At 38.9% G+C, this 24,130-nt stretch overlaps 1 protein-coding gene across 3 annotated transcripts in view; it reads right to left on the bottom strand.

Annotated features, from left to right (window-relative positions):
- The window catches only part of LOC139108267 (glutamate receptor ionotropic, kainate 2), a 112,163-nt gene extending 90,008 nt beyond the window's left edge, over nucleotides 1-22,155 (bottom strand). For all 3 annotated transcript variants that reach the window (XM_070666400.1, XM_070666401.1, XM_070666402.1), the window contains exons 1-2: nucleotides 19,564-22,155; nucleotides 13,968-14,258 (exon numbers count right to left, since the gene is read on the bottom strand). In XM_070666400.1, the coding sequence (XP_070522501.1) occupies nucleotides 13,968-14,040 (73 nt within the window). In that variant the 5' untranslated portion in view covers nucleotides 14,041-14,258; nucleotides 19,564-22,155. The remainder of the gene's footprint in view (nucleotides 1-13,967; nucleotides 14,259-19,563) is intronic.
- Nucleotides 22,156-24,130: the final 1,975 nt, after the last annotated feature.

Raw genomic sequence — 24,130 nt, 5'->3', positions numbered from 1 at the left:
ATGTCACTGAATATTTCAAAGTGCATGCATTGCGTAAAATGAATATATGCGTGCAGTTGTACGAAAAAAATAAAAATCAAATGTTTCACATACGTTACAGTCTTTTATATTACTCGTACCAATTTTTATAAAAGTGCAATTTACTAAAGTATTCACGTACATGCATTATAACGATGTATATACCAATTCGCAAATTGATCGAATTAATATTGCAGGAAAATTTGAATGTCAGGCAGTTACGAAATTCCGCCGTACATTTTGAATGATAAATAAGATGCAGTGCAGAAAAAGATTTACATAAATTGGAAACGAGTATATTATTCAAGAAAATTGTACTGTGATTCAGTTCGCGCACATGCGGAAATTAGTTTGTATTTTATATTTAATGTAGTTCGTCCACGCGTTTACGTAATATACAAATCATTTTAATTTAATTTTTTCTGTATTTAGTAAAACCTTTTTGCCATTTTTTTTTTACATATTAATAGAATTATTATAAATATAATCAAATTGCATATTCATACCTGCAACATATATCACAATACATGTATCTGTATTCTGTATAAGAGTTTACGCGCTTCTTACTGGCTTGTTATAAGCAAACTTTTCAATTCGACGTAATGCATGATATTGACAGTGCACGATGACTTGTCACGTTATACATATTTTTATTTCTTGTTAGCATCGTTGGGCTGTCAACGTATAGTGTAAAATTGATGTCAGAGTGACACGTTGTTACGTTGCCTGTTACCTTCGACTTAAATCTGAGGAAAGCTTTACTACTTTCGCGCGAGCAAAGAAGCTGAAGCACATGTCTCATTTAACAATGATAAATAAAATGCACAAAAATTAATATACAATACCAACTCAGTAGGCTTTTTATATTAAAATTAATTATCTAATTTTATAAATACAAGTCGATATAATAGAACTTTTTTTCCGAAAGAAACGCCAACATTTCTAGCACGGGAAAAGTATACACAGGCGAGTTCGAGTATCAAAAGATAATTATAAAAATTAAATCTTCGTTTTAAGTAGACACTTTAATAGTTTTGGTTCGAATCGACCCTCCAGTGGAAAATGAAGTGCTTGAAGGAGGAAAAAGTAAACTGAAAGCAACCTGAGGTAATCTCAAACCCAATAAAAGGTCCTTCTGAGTTGGCGGTAACACCTTTCAGGAAGTAAAGTAAAAAGAAGGATCGTGTTTTCCACACCAAACACATTTTTCCGCTTCGTCATCTTTTATTTTGCCCCGATAGAAAAAGCTTCGCGTTACCGTCGCATTAAAAACTATTAATTCCAGATACACTCTCAAACTGTCCACGAGGATCCCGCCGGCTTCCCCGTCGCGATTACAGACGAACGAAATAAATTTATTATTTTGCATTTTAAACGTGTCCGGTCTAGATTGCGATATAAGGTAAAAAAAGTTGCTCGACTATCTTCAAGAAAATTATAATTGTAGATAAAATTCGTTTGCATTTACGACGACGTTATTTTCCGTCGCGCGACGAATAAATATTCACTTCTATTATGCAACCTACGCTGCATATATCCCTTCTATTTTACCTATATACATACATGCATACCTATATTCTTCGGCTTTAACGCGCTCCTATATTCGAATAATAATTTTTTCTTTTTTTTTTTTTTTTTTTTAACGCGCTCCGAACAGTTACCGCGAAACGGATTCTGCTCGAAATTGCTCTAATAAGAGAAAAACAATAATTTCCGTTATCCCGCTAAAACTCAATCTGATCGCTTTTTATTTTATTTTCATCCCGCAACGCCGCGAAAAGTTTCGTACTTAAAAACCGAGATCGAGCCGCGAGATCCCCGAGTGCCGCGATCAGTCTTCGTGGGAACGAAAGGAGTGCATTCTTCTTTGCTGGCTTAAGGATAAAAGAATCTCAACTCCCGACTACGTAATCGTCAGCAGAGATAGCGAGGCTCGTAGACCGTAAACGCATTTAGGAGTCCACCTTCTTTCCTACATTGTCCCCGTTATAAATCCACGAAATGCGACCGAGTACTCGGGCCGGGTTACTCCACCTGCATTTTTGTTACTTGCAAGGCTTTTTTCCAACGTTCGCATACGGATGTGTGCTCGAACAAGGAAATTACTTTCAATATTACATTATACATACGTAATTCAACAAATTTAATTACAAAAAAATATTGAAAATTATAATACTAAAAGTCAGACATTTTGTATAATTCTCGTAATATTTTTTTTTACTTAAATATTTAAATTTCCAAGCTGTAAAATGTTTTAATTTTACACCGGGTGTTTTTAATATCCAAATACGATCAACGGATTTTACGTGCCGTGGGACGAGTAAAAATGCAGGAACAGAATTCGCTGAAACTATTTTCGGTTCCTTTGGTTAAGAGTTCGCGGTCCGTTCTACTTATCATCCTTCATTGTAACGATAGTAAACATCTCGAGACGTGTCTTGCTCGTTGGTCGGCAGATTAATCAACTCGTTAAACGAAGATAAGAAATGCGTTGCGCACAGACGGATCCGTGGGGGAATAAAACGTAGCGCAGGGTTCGACAGGCTGATCTCATCGCCGAAATGACTACTTCTTCCACACCCCGCCCGACAATATCAGCCTGCTAACCCTGCCCACTCTGATGAAATTTCAGCTTCCAGATTCCGGATGCACGTGTCCTTATTTTCTCGTTGGTATTTGCGTAATATAGCGGGACGGCGGCAGTCGTCCGCTAATAATATTTCACCGCGCATAACTAGACAGCCGCCGGATATTGACTCTCCTATAAATTCTTGCAGGAACCAAGAAAGGAAATAGACAGGCGCGCAATATTTTCGTGCCGTCGCGTAACAACGTGTAAGTCGAGACAAAACGATATCTCCCGAAAAAAACTGAATACGGTGGTGGGTTTTGACATTTATAGAACGTGCCGTCCGAGTTTCACGGAGTTAGCGGAAAAATTGAGATTGGCTAGCTTGTCGTTCGTCGGTAATACTTCATCCGCGATTTTTCGCCAAATTTGACGCATCCGTGTGCAATTTCCGTAGCCTTGGGTTCTCCCCTAGGTGCTGCAACATCCGTCCCACCAGTCGCTTCCAGATGAATCGCGACAGAGTCTGTTTCGCATCGGGATGTAACTCGTTTCCCTCGTACGTTTTTAGATGCAATAATCGTTTATTCATACGCTCGATCTATCGATGTTCGCATTTGTTCCTCGGCCAGTAGTAAACCACTTCTCGAGACACAAACGATCCACTCGGAAAATGGGCGAAACTTGGTCATCTGGAGCACTTCCTCTTCGGTCGAGCACTGTAGTTTGATGCACGCGACAGTCTGTTATAATTACTAGAAATTCAGGAACAATGCGGAACTGTATGACTTGCTCCGTACACGAGTATCTATCTAATCAACGTCTTTGACAAATTGGTTCGTCGGAGTTCTGCATATTTAACGTCTTCTAATTACATCTTGAATTTCCTCTTACGTTGCAATTTAACGCACCGGCGCTATATTGGACGGAATAAAAATTTCAAAGAAACAGTTCCTTACGAAACTCGAAATAAAACTATGCAGGCTGCAGTGATCTTATTAATAACGACGGAAAGTCATTTTTAGATATTCCATTTTCGCAGTGAGGATTCTTTTGCGTTTCAACGTAACCGTCCATTAATTTAACAAAATATTTAAAAGCTGAAACGTAGTAAGTGTAAGTAAGAAATAAATTTACAGCTACGTTGAGTACAATGGTTTCACGTCTTACTACGTGTTATAAACGCGACTTTGTTCTTCGTAACGCTGAAGACACTCGGGTCAGGCACGTAGCCAGAAACCCCGTGGTAAAGAAGAAAAAAAAAAAGGAAAAAAAAAAGGGATAGTTTTGAAAAGTAGTTGGCATTTCTTAGTACTTTTTACGACGCTGTTCTTTTCGCCGTAATGAGTAACGTTCTTCTTATATTGCATTTTATATATTTCACTGTTTATACGAGAGAGATTTTGTATTAAAGAACGTATATTGTTTACGGAAAAGAACGTCTCGTATAATGTAATTTCACATTTTGCAAAAATCGCCGTGAATAACGCAATAATGTTTAATATTTAAAAGCTCCCAGGTGTCGAGTAACATTTTATAAAACGAACGACTTTATATCAGGCGAAGAGAGAGCAAAATTTATTTAATATTTGTCACAATTGGTTTATTTAACTGTAAAGGATAGATTCGGCAATTTTTTTTTATTCGCGCCACGCCAATGAAGATTTGTACAATTGTACAAATCCATAGCGCGGTTTTCTGGGATTTGCAAATCTGGAAGATTTCCCGAGGAGGATTACGCCCGCCCGCATCTGGTTATCAAGTTAGGCCGGATTCATAGTATTATCCCTCGCTTCTTTTTTTTATCTTTCTTCGCCGATATTTTATCTCCCCACGCTATTTTCACGATTTCTCAAGTTCTAATAGCTTTCGCAGTTTGATGAAGCTGGACTGGATATACGTATAGACACCCTGTCAGAGAGAATCACCGCGAAAATAAACAACGAATGCACCTATATTACGTACGTTCGTAATTTATGGCATACATCACAATTTTTTTTTCCTCCTCCCATGTAAAAGTAGGTTTTATTGTATTTGTTGCGAGACGGTAGTCGCGGAAAAGTCTTTGACGTCGTGCGAGATTTATGACCGCGAAAAGAACCCAACGAAATAATAAATCCAACCATTAAAAGACGCAATAAAATGTAAAATAGTAAAGTATCTGGTGCAAAGCGTTGATGTTAATATTTTTAATTAACGTTCACATTACGAGGTAGATCGAGTCGGCAAAATAACATCACCGGTGAACATCCGCTCTATTTGAGCTTTCCTGAGGATAGTTACAAGTTACACGTTTTAAAAATGCAAATCGTTCCTTTTTATCTCGGCTTTAAGCGGAAAAATTCGTACTTTTGGCCTTGCATATTTTATTAGCGTGCCGGGGTCATTTGTTCAAATATTGCCGTCGGTTAGCGCGACAAGTGGAACGAGTTTAAATCACGACAAGCGTTTTCGATGGCTAGCGACGAAAACTCTTGGCGCCGTCGTGGATTTTGGCCTAGACGCCGTGACCCTTAATGCTACGAAGTAGAAGTCGAAGTATCTGCATTGGCGCAAGTGTAATGCGGGCGCACACTCTCGCGGCATATTGCATTAAGAGACATTTTGAATATCGCACGAAACAAATGCGGGTCGTTATCGATGAAAAGATTTTCCTCTTACGCGAGGAAGAAGTCGAGATGTTTGACGCAAACGCTGCAACATTTTTACTGAAATATCTTACGCGTGATTTATGCACTCGCATAAAACGTGCGCTTACTGCTGCATATTTCCTTTTACCTTTATTTATTTATCTTTTATTTATTTCTTTTATGCTCAATTTTTTTTTATACTCAACTAAAAAAGAAAAAGGAATAACGTTCTCGGATATTTTATGCGCCGCTTTTTAGTATTGCAATACCGGGGATATTATTTTGAAACTTTATTTGTTTGATAATACCAGAAATTTAAAGTTTTAACTACACTTTATGTAATTAAGACGCTTATAGTCTTAAGTTTTAATCTTCTCTCTCTCTCTCGTTCTCTCGCTCTATCTCTTACATAATCCATGATACGAAAGATTTGTCTTTTTTTCTGCTAATGTATATTAAATATCTGTAAAACTCCGTGAATTCGTCAAATTTAATATTTTAGTATTAATACTATTTAATTAAATTAGTAATCTCTATGAGTGTTTAATTAATTTTTTTACTTTCTCTTTATTTCTTTTCTATTACTCAAATATATTTAATTAATAATTTAATTAAATGCGTACTTTGCATGACCTACTTTACAATTTTGTAATTTCTTCGTTGCATGTCTTTATTACACTACTTGTCTTTGTTACATTTAACAAAGCATTATGCAATACGTACTTTATCGAAAGTCCTTTTAACGTTAACTGCTCATTCGACGGTAAAAGAAATACACTTTTCTTGCACTGCGAATTAGAAAGCTCTCAATGAGATCTAGCTTTTTATAAGATTAGCAAATTCGGTTTTAAACTCACCGTAAAAACGTCGAGATATTTTCGGACGGTCGTTCGCATTCGCGATCCAAAAAAGGGAACAAATGTAAGAATAGAGTGGAAATTAATACTATTAAACTGGCCACGGGGGACAAAATAACGCACCTGTTTCAAATATTTGTATCGTCAAACGATTATTCTTTTCTCCGACTGATCGAGAGGAAAAAGACTAGTTTAAACAAAAATTCCTCGATTCATATTTCGTGACCGAAATTTTTTTGCTGCGCGAAAACAAGTCGGTTATCGTTGGAAAATATTCGCACACGCAATTTATACGCAGCCGTGACTGTGAATATCAGTTTCATAGGAAATATCACTCGTTATAGACGACAGCGTTTGCAGCGCGATGCAATCAAGAGCGTGGCTGGATATAGATCAAGGCTCGGTGCACCGATACTTATTCACCAGACATTCCAATATTGCAACTCGGCGTTTTGCACCTTCCTATCGATTCTTTCACCTTTTCCGCGTTTATCATACACACGCGTCATTACGGATCTTCTTATATTATATTCATTTACGTATATTATTGAGAAAAAGCAAAGTACAAATCGCTACAGGATTCAATAAAAGAACGACGCTGATAAAATAGTCTGCAACAAGTTTTTTTTTTCTTTTATTTTTTTTTTTTTTTCGGTAAAATTTTTTAAGAGTTCTGGGTAGTTCCCTAAGGAGTTCTTTTGGTACATCTTAGGTGACATTTTGCGCTGAAATCAAAATCGTAGCTTATAGCCTTCCAAAGAGCTACACTATTTTTTTAAATTATTATTTTTTTTTTTTTTGTTTTTTAAAACCAGAACTGGTTATCAATTTTTGTTGTCACAATTAAAACTATTGGAAAAATGTCCATTTTTTCCGTGACGTCCGATATAATTCCCGGATATCATTGAAATTCTCGTTTCGCACTCCCTTTGAACGCGAGCGACTTGGTCATAATCAACAAATGTAACTTTAAATGTTTAATAACTGTTCGAAGTACAACACCGTTCGCGGACAATCGCGCACAACAGAGCGTTAACATTCCGATTTTGCATTTCCTATCCAGTTCGTAGATTTTTAAACGAACGGACTGATCACTTTTATTGTTACGCGGCAACTTGCTCCCAGTCTTTTCGTTTAATACTTTCGGATGATACTTCCTAATGCGTTGTAAAAGTTTCAAAGTTTCATGCAGTAAATGATCGTAATAGCGTATCGTACTAAGAGACGTCAGATATAGCCGGCAAACGATCGCGAAAATTCTCAGTTCTCCACTTGATGCATTTCGTTTATCGTTTTACGCGTTCCACTAGTCTTTCCATCGCAGCTCGTCTCGCGACAATGATAAATGCGTAAATAAAACGCGCATGTGACACGGAGCTTACGACGCGATGTTTTACATAAGCACCGCGGATCGTAGGCCAGCAGACATTCCGCGGGCGTCTTACGATCGTGCCTCAAATTTATATTGCAGCCCGTATTACAGCTCGTTGCAAGAAATTGCAGTTGCGGTTGTGCGGGATAGCCCGAGCCGTGGATGCGTGCACACACACACACGTCCCGAATGCACGTGCATGAATCACCGTCGAACCCACCGTGTTTTAGTAAGTTATCTCGTTTCTCCAGTTTCGAGTTACGAGTAGAACCGCGCGAAAAATCTTATTGTTGCCGAACGTAAGGTGTAGACGTTTGGGCCGAACGGAAAAGTCGATACTCGCAACTATTACGGCTGCCAAAGGAAACGGTGAAATAAGTCGAAAGCTTTCGGAGCAAAACAGATCCACGAGAAATATTCGATATAAATTCCGACGAGTTTCTCTGTAAGGAAATACACAGCAAAAGGTTTTTTTTTTTTTTTAAATTATTTTTAATTATCTGTAAAATTAAATTTGCACAGATGCGTTTCAGGCTCGATTGTTTGTCGAGCTACGTCACGTGAGGAGACGCGAGATTTCTTTGGTACTTTTCGTTTTATCGCTTCGTTTAAGCGGTCGGTAATTTAATGGCCAACTTTTTACATTTTTTTTTTTTTTTTTACGCGGCACTTATGCGAATTAGCCTCGCTGCTTTAGTTCAAAGTCGGACGCGTAAGTGGGAAGAGAATTAAATGCGATGAAATTATTGATAGCACGTTTTCATGCCGTGGCATAGTCCGCAGCACGAAACGTTACTGTACTCCGGGGAAATTGAATGCGATGGTCGCCGAGAAAATAGGATACGGTTAGAAAACTCGTTACACGACATACAAAAACAGACCGTACAAAATATTGCATGCAAGCCGTAAATTTAGTCGGAATAAGAAATTAATAAAAACATTAGGCTTAATCGAATTTTATTTACTCCGTCTTTTTGCTATTCGTCGCGACAAAATTACAGAAATTGTCGTTAAAGACAATAATTCTTCATTTTGTTTCGTAATTTACGAGTACAAGTAACGTTATCTAGAAATTTTTTTTTCCAATTTATTTTAGCAAATTAATAGAGTTAAAGTTACAGAAAAATTTGTTGTGTATTATTACAAGTCATTTGATTAGGTTCCAAATTTTATGCAGCCGAGAAGGAATTATTGCAAATTTTCAGCTCTGTAAACGCAGCGCATTTCGCAGCGAGCGATGTTATAGCGCGATCTTATCGCTTTATAACGCGGATTAATTCGAAACGTATCTCGTCGCATGGTACGCACGATTTAGCACCATAAATTACGAATTTCGAAAACATTTCCGGTTTACGCTTATGGATGTACAATGAAAAGCATCTTCTGACTCGTGTGGCTAATTATCTTCCTTCGTTCTCTTTAATTTTTTAATGTCGCATTCTTTTAAGAAAGATTTTAATAATTATACTTAAGAAGGCCGATTTCTCAGATCTTCTTAGAACTCTTATTAATGTATCAAGGACATTAAACTTAGCGAAGTTAATTAATTTTAACACTAGATTTTTTTTCTCAATTATTCTACGTATTATCTAAAACTTAATTAGAAAAATCGCCCACGGGTTATTTAAATTAGATAAATTTCAGACTGGAATATTCACCAATTTACTTAAATAAGAAATTCATTCGATCGTCGAACGGTCGTCGAGGAAAAAAAAAAAAAAACGTATTATCACTTGGCGAGAACTTAGATAATTCTGATGATTCTTCGGATATCCTAATTGATCTCGCAATTTTCTAGTCGATTCTTTCATTTCGTAAGTGCGAAATCGAGCGTGGACCGTTCTACGTGAACCGAACCCCGCTTGAAAACCGTTACACCCGTAGAAGTTTAGACGAGAAAATTCACCGGTTGCCTCCCCATCGATTTCCGAGTTCGATTATCTGCGAGCGTTCGTCCGAAGGATCGGGAATGGAGAAGTCAAGGGAAAAAGCGGCGGAACGCGCTGGACGAGGAAGCGAGAATTCCGGTTCTTTATGAAAACTACTTAGCCAAACGATAGGATCTAGTAGAGTCGCTTCAAGTAATTCTCGCCAGGCTTTAATGGAAGAACCGGCGCTGGCTGCAGATAAGGATGCCTTATCGATCTGTTCACAGAGACCTGATGATTTCATTGCCACGCTATCGTCAATTTCCTTTAATGTACGATAAAAAAGAAATTACGTTATTGTTTTCAAGTAAACTTTTTTTTCTACATTTTATTCGATATATATCGCGTTATTCGCCGCACTCAATGTATCTCGTTAAAAAATACTGAGCGGAGCAGTGCGCTTCGATTAAAAAAAAAAAATTCCGCCACTCTATTATGTCATGATATTTTAATATCTAACGTGACGTCCAATCTCCGAATAAATTCTTACTGACAGAATTCCATTAATTAAAAAAAAAAAAGAAATTCTTAACGAGTCGCGATAACGCGTTTCACTTGAATATTTAGAGGAGCATTAAATCAGCGTTAACATTGAATGTTTTTATATTCGCGTAAAAGCTATTTGGAATCGGGGGTTCAATTATGAAATATGTGCGCGATGAAGTATTCCCCCCCGCCCATTTTTGCCGGCCGCGGAATTTTGAAACCGCCGCCACAATATCATAATCAAAAATTTAACAGAGTAATACGTTTGCGTGGGGACGGTGAGCAAGCGTGTTTGACTGCAGCCTCCAAGTGCATTATGATTCTTCCCTGCACGCGCGGGCAAGTTATAAATCTTTAATGCTGTCAACGCGATGGCGATTTACTTCCGCCCGTCCCGCCGGAGGTTTCGCGAAGTTTATTAAGCCCGTTTATACTCGCATCTGCAAGCGGAAGTTTGTCACCGTGTACTTACTGCGAGCGCCGCGCCGCTCGCCGCATAGTTACTTCTGATTTAAGAATTTCTGACGTGTCGGAAGAGCAAAAATGGTAATACTTCCGAAGTATTACATGTCCCACCCTCTTCCTCTCAAACGGCCGCGTCGATAATTTTCGTACACTCGCGCGCGAGCGCGACACGGCAATTTATCAGCGAGATACCTTCGGCGTATTTGCGGGACTTTCGTCGCGGATTCGTGAACTTGCTATTTGGTGAATTCGCGCTCGGTGCTCGGTACGCCTCGGATAACAATGGAGGGAAAAGGGCGGAGTTGCAACCCTTACATTTCTACCGCGCGTTATTTTGTAGAACTCTTATTTAAAAAAAACCCTTTGAAATTTCAAGGCGCCTCTCGTACCGTAAATGGTTTACGTTTAGCGCGAAAGGTACTCTGCTCTCTCCACCGTGCACCAGCTAGAGCTTTAAAATTCAAGGGACGAGAGCTCTTTCCACGTTCATGCATTAATTTACTTACGTTTTAACACGATATTTTTAGCAGATTTGTTTATTCTTTAAATACTGAATACATTTTTTTTTTTTTTGCCGGAAATTTATAAAGGAAATATACCGCTTTATTAGAAATTGTAACGCCGGTGAAATGGAAACTTGGTTAAATAAATGTAAATTTAATAGCGGTCACGCTCTGAGCGACAGCGGGGGATCTACATTGTTTGTCAAACCAAACACGGAATGCGTATCGGTGAGCTTATCGTGTATGCGCGTTTGCATATATTTATTACATATAACGCTGGAACTAAGGCGTCTCTTCTTCTTTTTTTCCTTTTTTTTTCTTTCCTTTACCCTTCGTTCCGATCTCAAAGAGCCGGGAGCGTAAATGCAGCGTAACGATTGTGGGCCGCGACGAGACCGGATCGAAGATCGTACGCCCGCGAGATGCAGACGTGTACGTGATAAAATTTATGATCATCTGCCATTGACGGCCCCGGTTCTTAGCGCGACATTAGGTGACTTGCATCCCGATCAAATGCGAAGCACGAGAAGGATGTATGTTATATGCAGGGAGCGTGGGCTAATCTTGCACAGTCATTTGGGCCTAACAGATTCAAGCTTTAGCACGCCACGAATACTCGCGAACGCGAAACATGTATTTACATGCGGCACGTACGTCGTTTTTAGACTTGATGCAGATATATGTTGGGGGGGAAAAAAGTGTACGCTCGATACAATTCCGTACGAGTCTAATTTGAGGGGAGGTAAAACAAAGACAGGAAACTTACGCACGCGTTCAATATAGAAGAGTCATGGCAGCGAAAATTGAAAGCCACTGTATTATTTACTTCTTAATTAAAAACGGAAATTCGTACGTGATGTGTATTGATTGCGAAATAATTTTCAGCAAGCTTCATTTTCGCTAGGTAATAACCGGTCTTTCCCTTGGCTCGTGAGAATATCCGTTTTCCGAAGGGATTATTGATGACTTGCGGTTGTTCCACAATATTGAGATGGTTATCGTATAAAATTGTATAAAATTGTATACGCGAAATATAAACAGCTAGATATTAAACGTGAAAAAAAAAAAAATGTTGTGAAAAGCAGAAAGGTATTAAACTAGGTATTAAATTTAATAAATTCACGTTGTTGCGTAATAATTTCCAACATCATAATTAAGATACGTAAATATTTTCAAGTGTGCTCGATAAGTTGATAAATTATTTTTCTAAAAATTCTATCACATATACATTTTAATTTTAATATATCTTAACGACTGTATGAAATATACGAATTAAATAGAATATAATTATAATTTTTACAATTATTTTAAAGTATGTATATAAAATAAATTAACAATTAATTTAACGTAAAGCTTTCTGTTTTTGATAGAATTTAACTTTATCTTTTTTTTTTTTTTAATAATGTCCACTTTGTTTTATTCGGAAAGGAATTGTTTTTAACATTTTCATATTTTACGCGCGCTCGTACAGATAACAGATAATTCCATTACGGTTCTCGAGCACAAAGATTATAGCCATGGACATGAATACGCAATATCATCCCCCGTATTTTCTTCGCGGCTTTCGAGATGCCAGAGGGTTCTTGTCCTTTGGGGACGTCTTACTTTCTTTCGTTCCCCCATTCGTCTTATACATACACGCGGAACGCGGACGCCCCATCTTGACAAGTCCGCTTCGCCTTATCGCCCTTTCTTCATTCTCGCTGACATCATAGGAAATTGCGGACAAGTTTCCCCCGAGGCGGTTGCCCCATAGAGAAATTCCACCAATTAGATCGACGGAAAACTTTCTTACCGCCGGACTTAACTTGGCGAACCCGAGCGGCCTTGAAGGGAGCTCCGCTCTCGCGGGCGCGCGCGTGTGCGTGCACGCGTGTCTCCGAGCGGGTGCCGGTGCGCGATACGCAAAGCTCAAGTCGGGTAACCCAGCATCTTATGCGCGGACACGTTTTCCTGGCACACCTATGCGAACACCCGCGGAAACACCAACACAGAGGCGCCGGGAGGAAAACGCGGCGGGGGCGCGCGAGTGAAGATTCGATCTCCCCGCGTACTTAGGAGGTGTACTCTGTAATTCCAAACCGCGCGCGCGTCTACTTGCCGCACCGGAGCGTAATCAACCGGTGGGAAGTTTCCGACAAGTTTCCGCGGTCCGCGTAGTGGAAAAAGCTAAAGATCCTCTACGCAGCGGCTCGAAGTCTGGGACCGACCGACTTGTGGCTGCCGTTCTTAAGTAACTTCGCTTGAATGTAATGCATAAGAGAATGCGAAATTATTATTGCACCTTTAAATTATTTCCGAAACGTGGAACCGCGAAATAATACTTGTCAGATGGGTGGCACTATTTGAGTAGCTCGGGAATTTTTTAATACGCGCCCGTAATGTAATTGGTAGTAACAAGATATACGTTTTTAAAATTACTCTAAGTACTTTAAATAAAAGATTTATTCGAGACCATATGTCGTGTCGATGTGTTAACATTAATTACTTTATCTTTGCTTACTTTGAAATATATATAATTAAATACTAAGTAAACTTTATTATCTAATTAATTTTCGTGGTTTTATATGTATTTTTTTTTACATGTATGATAAAAAAAATTCTACTGACCGAATTATTTAATTGACAATTTATAACTGTACTGTGCATATACACGAATTTTATAATTACTGTTGCACATGAAAAACCATAAGTTCTAGCAAAATATTATTGAAATAAAAGCATAGATGCGAAAAAATAACAGTAAAAAAAAAACATTTTTTTTTATAAGTTTTTTGTTTCACAACTCAATAAATAAAAGGTAACAGATTCTCAATTATAAATTTTACGTTATGAAAAAAGAATATTCGATTTATAGTTATACAAATTACTTGAAATATTTATTTTATTAAACAGAAAAAAAAAGTTATTTATATAATTACTAAATATTCCATGTAAAATATTCAGCAAAAGCTGCCGAGACATTTTGTGCGGAATAAGAATTTTCAGTCAATGCGCATAAAGAAATATTGATTGGTTATTAAATAATTAAGTCGTCCTATTATACGCGAGACAGAATATTTAATGATGGGTCCCGGTCGCAGTAATTGTGCTTCGTGTATAAGTAACTTGAAAATTAATTGGATCGATATTTACTCACCGATTCTAATGACCGGCGGCAGCGACATGGCAGTGGTGATCGAAATGACGATTATGACGAACAATAGTGCCATCGTGTCCAACGTAAAGGTTATTCGCACTTGGACGACTACGACATCGTTCGTGCGGGATTTCCGTGAGTCAGAGTGCAACGGAGAAAAGAAAAGGAAATCATAGGTACGCGAAGTTGCTCCGATTTCACCGACACTTTAACACCAAACTGCACATTTTCGGAAACTCCTCGCACATCGGAGAGGATTTTTAAATGAACGTCATCCTCCGCGTGCTCGACCTGAAAGGAGGGAAAACTTGTTATTCAATATGATATTAAAACGAGATGCATTAAGTGTGGAAAAAAAAGAAAAATTCAGAAATAATAACAGCGATAATTTACATTTAGCAAATAAAATCTTGAATATTGCGCGCTTTAAACTTCTCGTTTTCAAGCCAATCGATGCCTTATTTTACTGCTGTCGTTTACGATCTTGGTTATATCGAGATTCGCTATTAAGACCGTTGCAGTTGCCGTTGTTATTAAAAGCTGCTTTATTTCAATTCACCCGGGAAAACTGACGTTCCGCCTACTAAGGCGATATACACAAATGTAATTATGATCGCGTATACTTTTAACATCGCGCATACTTTTAACATTGCGCTCTCCAATTTTTATTAAAAGAGAAGAGAGAAATAGATACGCTGAGTGCAGTCTCTGTTTGCCTGCGCGCATGCTTCTCATTCGTAAAGAGAAGCTCCCCGAAGAGCATCGTTGGGCTTCCACGTGAGTAAAGCGGGTTTCGCGAGTGCGGAAATGCTGCACGTTGCTCTGTATAATACGATAACGCAATGACGTTTTTTTTTCTTTTTTTTTCTTTGCTTCCTCAAGTATCTTTCGCGTTTCCTCTGAATCGCGCTCTGGCTAACACCGCGCTTCGTTTCGAAATAATCGAGACGAACGCGAGACGTGCTCGTCGAACGTTTCCTTCCTTCCACCCTGCAACTCGATACTTCAGAGGAGTACTTCTCCCGCGAGCGGGTTCTACGCGTTTTTGAACGTTTATAATTCTCCAATATACGCCACCGTGAAACAGCATCGCGCTGCTACAATGTTTTCCGTATCTAATCTTAGGCTTGTATCTACACCAGCCATTCGAACGGGCCTCGCTTCCCCGCGGAGGGAAGTAGAAACGCTGGGAATTACTGGCGGCCAGAAAATCTTATTTGCCACGGTTGAAAAGATGAAAGTTGCAGATTGAAACGTCACAAACAAGTTTAAATATCAATCAATATGCCGGCGCGCGCCTTAACCGAACAATTAATTTCTTTGCCCCGTTCCTACAGAAATATTCTGCGTGACGCAAAACGTATCTCACGCCGCGTGAGATTATCGATTAACCATCTACCGGTTCTTTGTTAGATTACCGTTAAATCTCGCTCGACCACGGCGCCGCGTCAACTTTCTTCCTGTAATTCCCCCCCGGGGGTATAGAAGTTATGAAATTCTTGCTGGCACCGTCGCATTATTAATTGCGCAACCATCCACCGAGTATTCATTCGCAAGCGCAATGTATCGGTGACACGGCGTAGCTTCGACCCGCAGGAGTTTCCGATAATTTTCGAAAAATTTATAGCGTCTGCCGCGCGGGACGTGTGAGAAAATGAAACGAGGAAGGTCCGAAAAGTTAAGGTCCTAGCTTCGCGGAAAATACGAGTGCGTCTTGACTAACCGTTAAATCCTGATTGGTGATTCGTTACTTCGACAATGCGCGTCGATTTTATCCTCTCTACGCCACTTGCTTCGCAACTTCTCCAGATTGTGGGTTGTGGTTGTGGTATCGCGCAGCATCAATCTGATACGACCTATCTACTCCGCTTTTTTCCTCCCCCGCGCAGTTTCGCAATAAAAGTGGTTTATTTAACTTCGCGTCGTAACTTGTACGCCGAAGATGTATCCGGTAGCAGCTTTACTTGAATCCCAATTAAGTTATTATTAAATCATACGTGCGTTCGGAACAAAACCCGAAGTGAGAACGTCGAGATTATTAGAAATGGTCCATTCGGATTGGAAGTACGCGCTTATAACCGCAGAATTGAGTGATTCTAAGAACGAAGGAAAGGCACGGAGCTTCTGTTCAGAATTACAGTTAGTTTTACGACCTACGAGGGGGAGGGGACACGGTCGTTGGTACTACATTAATCCCTCCCGATCGTAAAACCTATAAAGAGCAGATGTAATGTAGTTTTTACCGGCGATAAAACGCACTGCGAGTGTTACTCGCCGCCGCAAAATACGCGTGTTCTCGTTCTCTAACATACATTTAATTTCTTAAATCTTAGGTCATTGCAAGTATTAATAAGCAAATATTCGTCATTAAAAAAAAAGGAATTATTTATATCAATTTATTTAGCAAAAAATAAATTTAATTTACTAAAAAGAATTACTTTTACCTTTTAACATATTACATCGTTTGTGAAAAAAAAATTCTCGCGTTTATTTCATTAAATCTCTTTTATCACGCGCATATTTATTCGTATGTATATTTCATCGCGTAATAAAAAATCGCGCGCAATTTTATGTATATTTCGCTGTTGATATATATTTCTTTTTTTTTACCAACGTAATGGTTTTGCTAAGGGCGAAAGTGTGCCTCGGGTCACTAGAGCCGCGCAAGAGAAAGGAGGGCGAACGGCGCCCGCAGTCGTCGGGGCGAAAAGACTGCGAGATAGATAAAAAAAAAAAAAAAAGAAAAAAAAGAAAAATAGGTGACCGCGCGATGGACACACCTACGTAATCAACCGGGTGGTGCGCTTAAAGGACCGCGCCGTTCGGCAAACAAACACGCAGCAAAAGGCAAAGTTACCCCCGGCTAAATTGGGTTACTTGAAATCCGTTTACGCTAACTCTAATGGCGAAAGCGTGAGCCGCATGCGGCATCGACACCGAACTTCCGCCAGGAGCTCCTCGTTCGTTCGCGCAAGGACGATTCGAGTGCCGCGCGCCGAAATCTTCATTCTCTCCCGCTAGCTTTTCGATCGTCAAAAATTGGCACCGAAGAGCCACATTTTTCGTTTCCATTTGCGCGCGCCGCGGCCGTGGATTATTTCAGCACGGGAGAGGAATTCGTAGGGGATTCGTATCATAAACTTGTTAAAGGAACTTTTAGTCGGCGATTCCACCGGTTTTAATAACGGACATTAGATACACCTAATTAATTTCTTCATTTTGCGCTCGCGGCGCACGAGTAATCCGAGCCGCGCGTAATCAGAGCCCTGTATTCCACGTTATTTGACATTTGCACTTTGCAGCGCGCGTAATGGCATGTTGTATTTTCTATCAATAGGTTACGATATAAATTGAATTGGTATTCATGATTAATAATGAAAAGGCCTGTGAAATAATGTACGCCAATAAATATTGATATCGTAGGGAAATTGATTTTATAGAGTGGCCGATAAATAATTTTACTTATGTTGAAATAAATTTAGCAATGTTGATGATGTTACCGGAATCAAATATTTAATTAGTTAACGCACGTTACATTAATCCGGATCGAGATATTGAATAACGCGATCATTAGACGCGCTCTAAAAGTAAATAAATAAAAATACGTCGGAAGGGAAATAAAAATTTTTCAGCTCGAGAACTTACAAACTCTCCGGCCGTTAGCCATTTCGCGGAGGAAATTATAACACTATTGTGTCTCTCGCTGCTATTCTGCGGCATTTCTCGTAGTTTGCTTCGCGAAATGTCGTTGAAATTGAGGGAGTTTGCTCGCCGGGAAAGCGCTTGATTCAACTACATTTTTCTCGTAACGCAGTTTTAAGTACGAACTCTATCTGTCGCGTTAGCGCGATCGAAGTTACGAGACCGTCGCGCGACACAATGCGGCACGTCGAGATAGAGTCGGACGCGGAGACATTATCGTAACGGCACCAAAAAACTCCAGAATCGCTTCGGAAATAAAGGGAGCGAGAGACTCTCTCTCTCTCTCTCTTTTCTTTGGTATCTCCGGCAGCGTAATGGAGGTCGTCGTATCTACGAGAAAGGTCAAAACTCCCCCTTTTTTTTTTATTTTTTTTTCCATCTTCCCCCGCTGGAAAATGCACCTCCGGGAGTGGAGACGCGGGACCCACGTGATTCTACTCGAGAGACCATAGCGTCGTCCCTTTTCTCGCCGTCTTCGAGGTCTGGCGCGAATAAAACTAAACCGTATCCCTCGTTTTAGTATTTGTTTATACGCACACCACTGGCGATCGTGTGAGAGCTCCCCATGCTCTTGCAGTTTTTCTAGTTAAAAATGTAATTTTTCCTTTCTTTTTTTTTTTCTCTCTCTTTTTTTCCCTTTATTTTTTTCTAAAGTTACTATCGCGCGCGATATACATTTTTAACAATACAAGCTCACCTTTCTTTTTAAATAAAAATCATAAATCGTGACCGGCCAGTTGTTACTTTCAACAAATGATCCCGTATAAAACCGCACTAGCCATTTAAGCAATTAATTTACCAGCGAAAAAGCACGGGCTCCAGCAGATTGCATTTTGCCGGTCTGTTTGGGTCCTGATTTTACGAGGTCAGTTATTTTACGCCTGCATTGTTTCTCCAATAGATGATCATTTGACCAGAAAGCTATACCAATAAACATATATGAGTAATGTTACGATGCGCGAAAGCATTCACGTGTAACGACGAAGTATTACAAAAATTTTATTACTTTATCCAAACATATGTGAAAACGTTCTGTCGAATCGTTTTTGTATTAAATAAAAAAAAATAATGATTGACAACACGTACTTCAAATCTCTCCGTTGCGATTTGATTTTAGTACGTCTATTTAAAATATTCTTCTTTAAAGATAATATATCACTGATTAATTTAATATATTTAGCGACTGTAAGTGTGCGTGTACGTGTGCACGCACGCGCGTATAAAATACTATAATCCTTTGCGAACTCGTACAAATCCTTCACGAGCTTCCAAGCAACGAGAATATAGTCTCAAAATTTCTATGACACTCGAAACTGTCTTTATGAAAGCAGATATTACGAACCGTATTTCTGTCGTGTTGTTTTGAAATACTCGGGGTACTCGTTAGCAAGGATATACAGACAGATAACAAGAGAATTGGCCTTTTTGATGCGGTATTAACACTATTCGTCGCGCTCTCTTCTGTTACATCACCATTTCGCATCGTGCACGTATAATATTTTAGAAGAAAATATTTTATCGATTGACTAAAGCTGCTTACAGTAAAAAACGCCGTATTATATTGCGATAAACCTTTTTTTTACATAATACATAAAAAAAATAAATAATTTTATGTAATTATCTGCTATTTATTTAATGAAATATTTTATAAAGAGATCAACTTAAACGCAAGAGATAATATCTATTATCGACATTTATAATGTCATTTTTATCGAACATAAAAAATGGTAAAAAAAAAATTTAATATTAATATCAATTGCTTTAACTTATTATTTTTTTTTACGAATTAGAACTAAATAAGATTCTCGATTTTAATTAAGTTATAGGCTTTGCATACATTTTTTTTCGAATTTACGATGACTTAATAACAGTAACTTCCACAAAAAACGCTTACCTACGTCTACGCGATATAGAAGACATCGATACATCTCACGAGGCTCGTCTCCCACAACATGATTGCCACGAACTCCTCGAAAAAAAGCCTCTCAGGAATCTTTTTCCGTTCGTTCAATCCGGTTCAAAGCCACCGCAACTATTTTAACATTCCGACGCGTCTCCTTTAATCCTTGATATATTCTACTATCCTTGCACTTTCCTTATGCAGTCATCGTGATCTTCTCTTCACTCTCGCACGATTAAACTTTATCGTTTTTCCCAATTTTTAAGTCCCCCTTCTCCCACAAGTCTCTTGTTATCGCGTCTATAAAAACCACATCATCTTGGCCACTATATCATTATCCACGTTCTGACTCAAAGGAGGTAAAAATTCAAGAATGAATTTCTTTTACGTCTACAATTAATCGATCGATATTTATTCTTTTTTTTCCTATATTTTTTTCTTGATTCTTTTTTTTTTAATTACGGGACTTCGGCTAATCTTGCATGATTACAACACTTTTGGCTTCTTCGAAGCTCGACAGTCTATCGGAAACACCATGTTATTTATTCAACTCAACGAACTCCCTTCAAGTTTCTCCGTTCACCGATCACCGTCTACTTCTCCGAAGAATTTCGAGATTACGAGAACCGACTGATCCGACCGTCGAATAATTGAAAACATCCCCGCGGCGTAATTTCCCCCGAGCTCTCAAAATATCCGCTCGCAAAGAAACGGCGTATCTACTTCCGGTTGGATTAGGTGATTTTTCTCAACCGGCTTTTACGAGATCAGCACGCAACATCCGTACTCGACGACGACGTCGACGAGATCCTCCCTGTTTTACGTACGCGCGGTCCGACGATCGCGAGAGACGCGCGGGCACTGGCTGCGCGAGAACTTACCGCCACCCCCGGACGAATGCGCGGACAGGCAGTGCGGGGTAGTGGGTGGCCTTCGAGGGGTAGCTCGAAAGGGGTGCTTCTAGTCGAATGACAGAGAAAGAGATAGATAGAGAGAAAGAGAAAGAGATGTATATATATAATAGCGGCCTGAAGAGAAAAAGAGAGATAAGGTGTGCAAGAGAAAAAGATGATGCGCACGAAACACGGTATCTTCATTCGCGACATCATGCGCGAATACCGAAAATAGCCTCGCGAAAAAACTTACCTGCGTCCGCTTATTTGGGTTAACGAATTTCCGCGGCCCTGGCGATCTCGTTCTTTCACGAGCGCGCAGTCATTAAAGTACGAGATGTACATTTCGTCCCGGCGTGGAAAATATCCGGGCTTTTAAACGGCGACGGATGTGCGTGTAAAGTTTTAAAGAAGACAGTCGTCGGGTGATTACAAAGTTCTAATAAGAAAAAGTTTACTTCGCCTCACTTCTGAGTGTTAATATTCGGAAATTGGAATTTCGAAAAAGTAACTTTTTTTATTAACGAAAGATTTACTTCGTATATTTTATATATAATGTTTTTTTTTCTTTTTTAATATTAAAAATCTTGAAGAAAAAAAAAAAAAAAGAGTTACGATGAACGATATTGAATCAGAAAGTTCTCGCTTCTCACAACGTGTCGTCTCTTTGCGTTTTCTTCTTTACTACAAGAAACAGAGTTGCATCTTATCTGGATTATCGAGTTTCTTCGACACTGACCATACTTTGGCTCGAAGCTCAAAATCCACTTCTTGTGGTCTTGCAGAACGATCGCAACTTCACCAATCCAATCTTGCGCTATTACGTAGGCTTTGGTGACACGGTTTAAAAATTGCTTTGCCCGGAGCTTCGCTCCGCCCGAAGCATCTTCGAAAATAGAAGATGGGAAAAAGTATGGGGGAGAACAGGGCGAGAATAGTACGCGGGACACCCTCTTTTCTTTAAGTACATAAGGCACTCTGATGAAGAACCGAAATTGCTTCCTACCTGGATTACTATGCTCGTCTTCTCTGACCACGTTCCCAAATTAAGCTCGTATATTTGACAATGTTCGCGTCGTACGTTTTGCGGGAAGGAATTAAAGCTTCATCTCGCGGGATTTACGTGGGAGAGTAAGGTTCCGCGAGCGAGGAATCACCTTACTCGAGGCGCACAAGGATCGTTAATATTCTCTCTATCTTTCTCTTTCTCTCTCTCTCTCTCTCTCTCTCTCTCTCTCTCTCTCTCTTTTCTTCAAAGATAAATTCCTAATTACATCACAAGCATAAAAGCTGCGAAATTTATAAATATTTGAATCCTTTGCACTGTCGACGTAAGATAACACGAGTATGAAGAGGTGTTACCAAAACTATGGAACTTAGTGGAAAATAGCGAAAGAGGTGTATAGAGGTTTAAGGGGAAGAAGTAAGTAGGATAAGCGAAGCAACGCATATCGACTACGAAAATGGCTTGAAGGGTTCTTCCGCGCCGCGGTTTCGTGGAAAGGGCGGAAAGAACGGAAGGAAATGCCGGAAGAAAGAGAACGCGTAAGAGGAAGGTGAATAGAGTATCTAAAGTTGATTCTGTGCTTTCTGGAAGAGCGCAGATAGAAGACTACAAAGTGAAACGAAGTCGTCTTATCCGCGTTAGTGAACAACGATCCTGACCACTTCCTATGCAAAGAGGATTGAGATAAAGTTCCCTATTCGTCAACGATTCGATGTCCTTCTAAACGTCTCCTCGCCATTGTCATCAGTTATTCGGACGTAAATATTCATTTCGCTGCGAGATTTTTTCTTTTTTTTTTTTTTTAGATAAATGCGCGTGCTATTTATTTTTTGAGAGACCCTTTACAAACTACAAAAAAAAAATCATGCGACTTACCAATCTGAGCTTCAGCAGAGTTGTGAAATTTTACCGGTGACTGTAACATAAAATAAAACATATTAATGTAGACATGTTAGTAATTAAATTAATGTAAAGGTAAAGCTTTATTTTTATAAAGATTTTCTAAAAAAAAAGAAAAATTTATATTTACTTAAAAGTTGCTCCGCTGACGCAGTATCTAAAGCTATAAGTCTCTCGTCACGATATAACGTAGTATTCTCAACTTTTGTAATAAGAATTATGAAATGTTACAGAGTGATGATATATTATGTCTTGAATCTTTATAATATCAATGGCTTCTCAGGATGTCACTACAACTTAACAAGACCCTTCTTCACCTCCTTTATTGCAATCAATTTCTTTTTTACGTCACCAAGTAATTTTTCATTATTGCTTGCCAAGCGACTATCGCGATCTTGCTTATATACATAACTTTGATAACACGGATTACATATACGTTACAATAAAATGCCCTACGCGAGATGCGTTGAAAATACACTACGTAAGGTACGCACGGGAATACATCTGTAGTTTATTGCTAAAAATTTATTATTGAACGTTATCGTGTCGCGACATCTCACTCCCTCCGCGGTGTCCCGATGTCTCTTTTAGTAACGTATAGTGACACTCTGGCCGAACACCAAGAAAACTGCTGACAGAATTTTCAGGAAAGCATGTAACTCAGTCCTTGTGATATCCTCTCTTAATGGGATAATAAACTGTCCGTGACAGCGACGTATAAAAAGTACATTTCCTATTACTATACGCGTGATAACCGTACTGTGTAAAAAAAAAAAAGAAAAAAAAACGGACTTCTCGCTGATACTGATGACCGCGGTCATCAATGCTGCACGTTTCTACAATAATAACGCGAATATGATAATTGTAATAAGTTTTACTGGTATAAACGTCGCGGACTTCAGATTTATTTTTAGCGCAAATTATTTATGCGATTAACAATTAAGCGTTGATTTCATCGAGTAAAATTTCGTTCGCTTCAACGGGCGTTTGCACGAACAATTTTCTCTTCGATAAACTAATAAAATATTAACGAACACGCGTGATTTTATCTTTTTCTGTTTACCGTGCGCGAGAATATAATTTTCCTTTTCACTACGAATTGCAGCTTTGGTACGCGTAATGAATGTAAAGAACACACCGTGATAATGGCTCGGCCAACAATAAATAGCAGCACTGCAAATATGTTCTCTTTTGTGCGTGGATTCTGCAAATTTCGCATTTGGGTATATATATTTGAAATTTTTATTTGGTGAAAGTAATTAAAGACAAACAACATTGCAATTTCGGGAAACACACGGGCGGGAGTAACCGATAACATTTTCAAAATATTTGAAAGCATTTCTCGATCGGCATGTTTAGATATTAAATTAATCAAAACTAAGTCAATTACAATTTTACGACCGTTTAATAATCTTCCATCAGGCGAATGTTTCCCTCGGCTTTAAAACAATTTCTATATTTTTCTAAATTTTAATTTTTTTTTTCTTTTTTTCTTTTTTAATAGAGTATGGAACGATTTATGTGCATAGAACGGTTTTTGTACAAATCATCCCTCTACTGCAATTGCATAAAACAATTTTCAAAGTGCACCACATGTCCGCGATTTATTCGAACGCAACCCAATAGGTGCGGGTTGAATTTCAACGCAAAAAAAAAAAAAAGTTAAAGTAAGTTGCCCACTGGTGCAGCGAGTGCATCGCGTACGAATATAGCAGCACGCAAAAATTACTTTTTTCTTTCGAGAAAGCCGTGGAGATACGTC

The sequence above is a fragment of the Cardiocondyla obscurior genome, linkage group LG14 (genome assembly GCF_019399895.1).
Source record: "Cardiocondyla obscurior isolate alpha-2009 linkage group LG14, Cobs3.1, whole genome shotgun sequence".
Taxonomy (NCBI): Eukaryota; Metazoa; Arthropoda; class Insecta; order Hymenoptera; family Formicidae; genus Cardiocondyla; species Cardiocondyla obscurior.
This window is presented reverse-complemented; position numbering and strand designations above follow the sequence as displayed.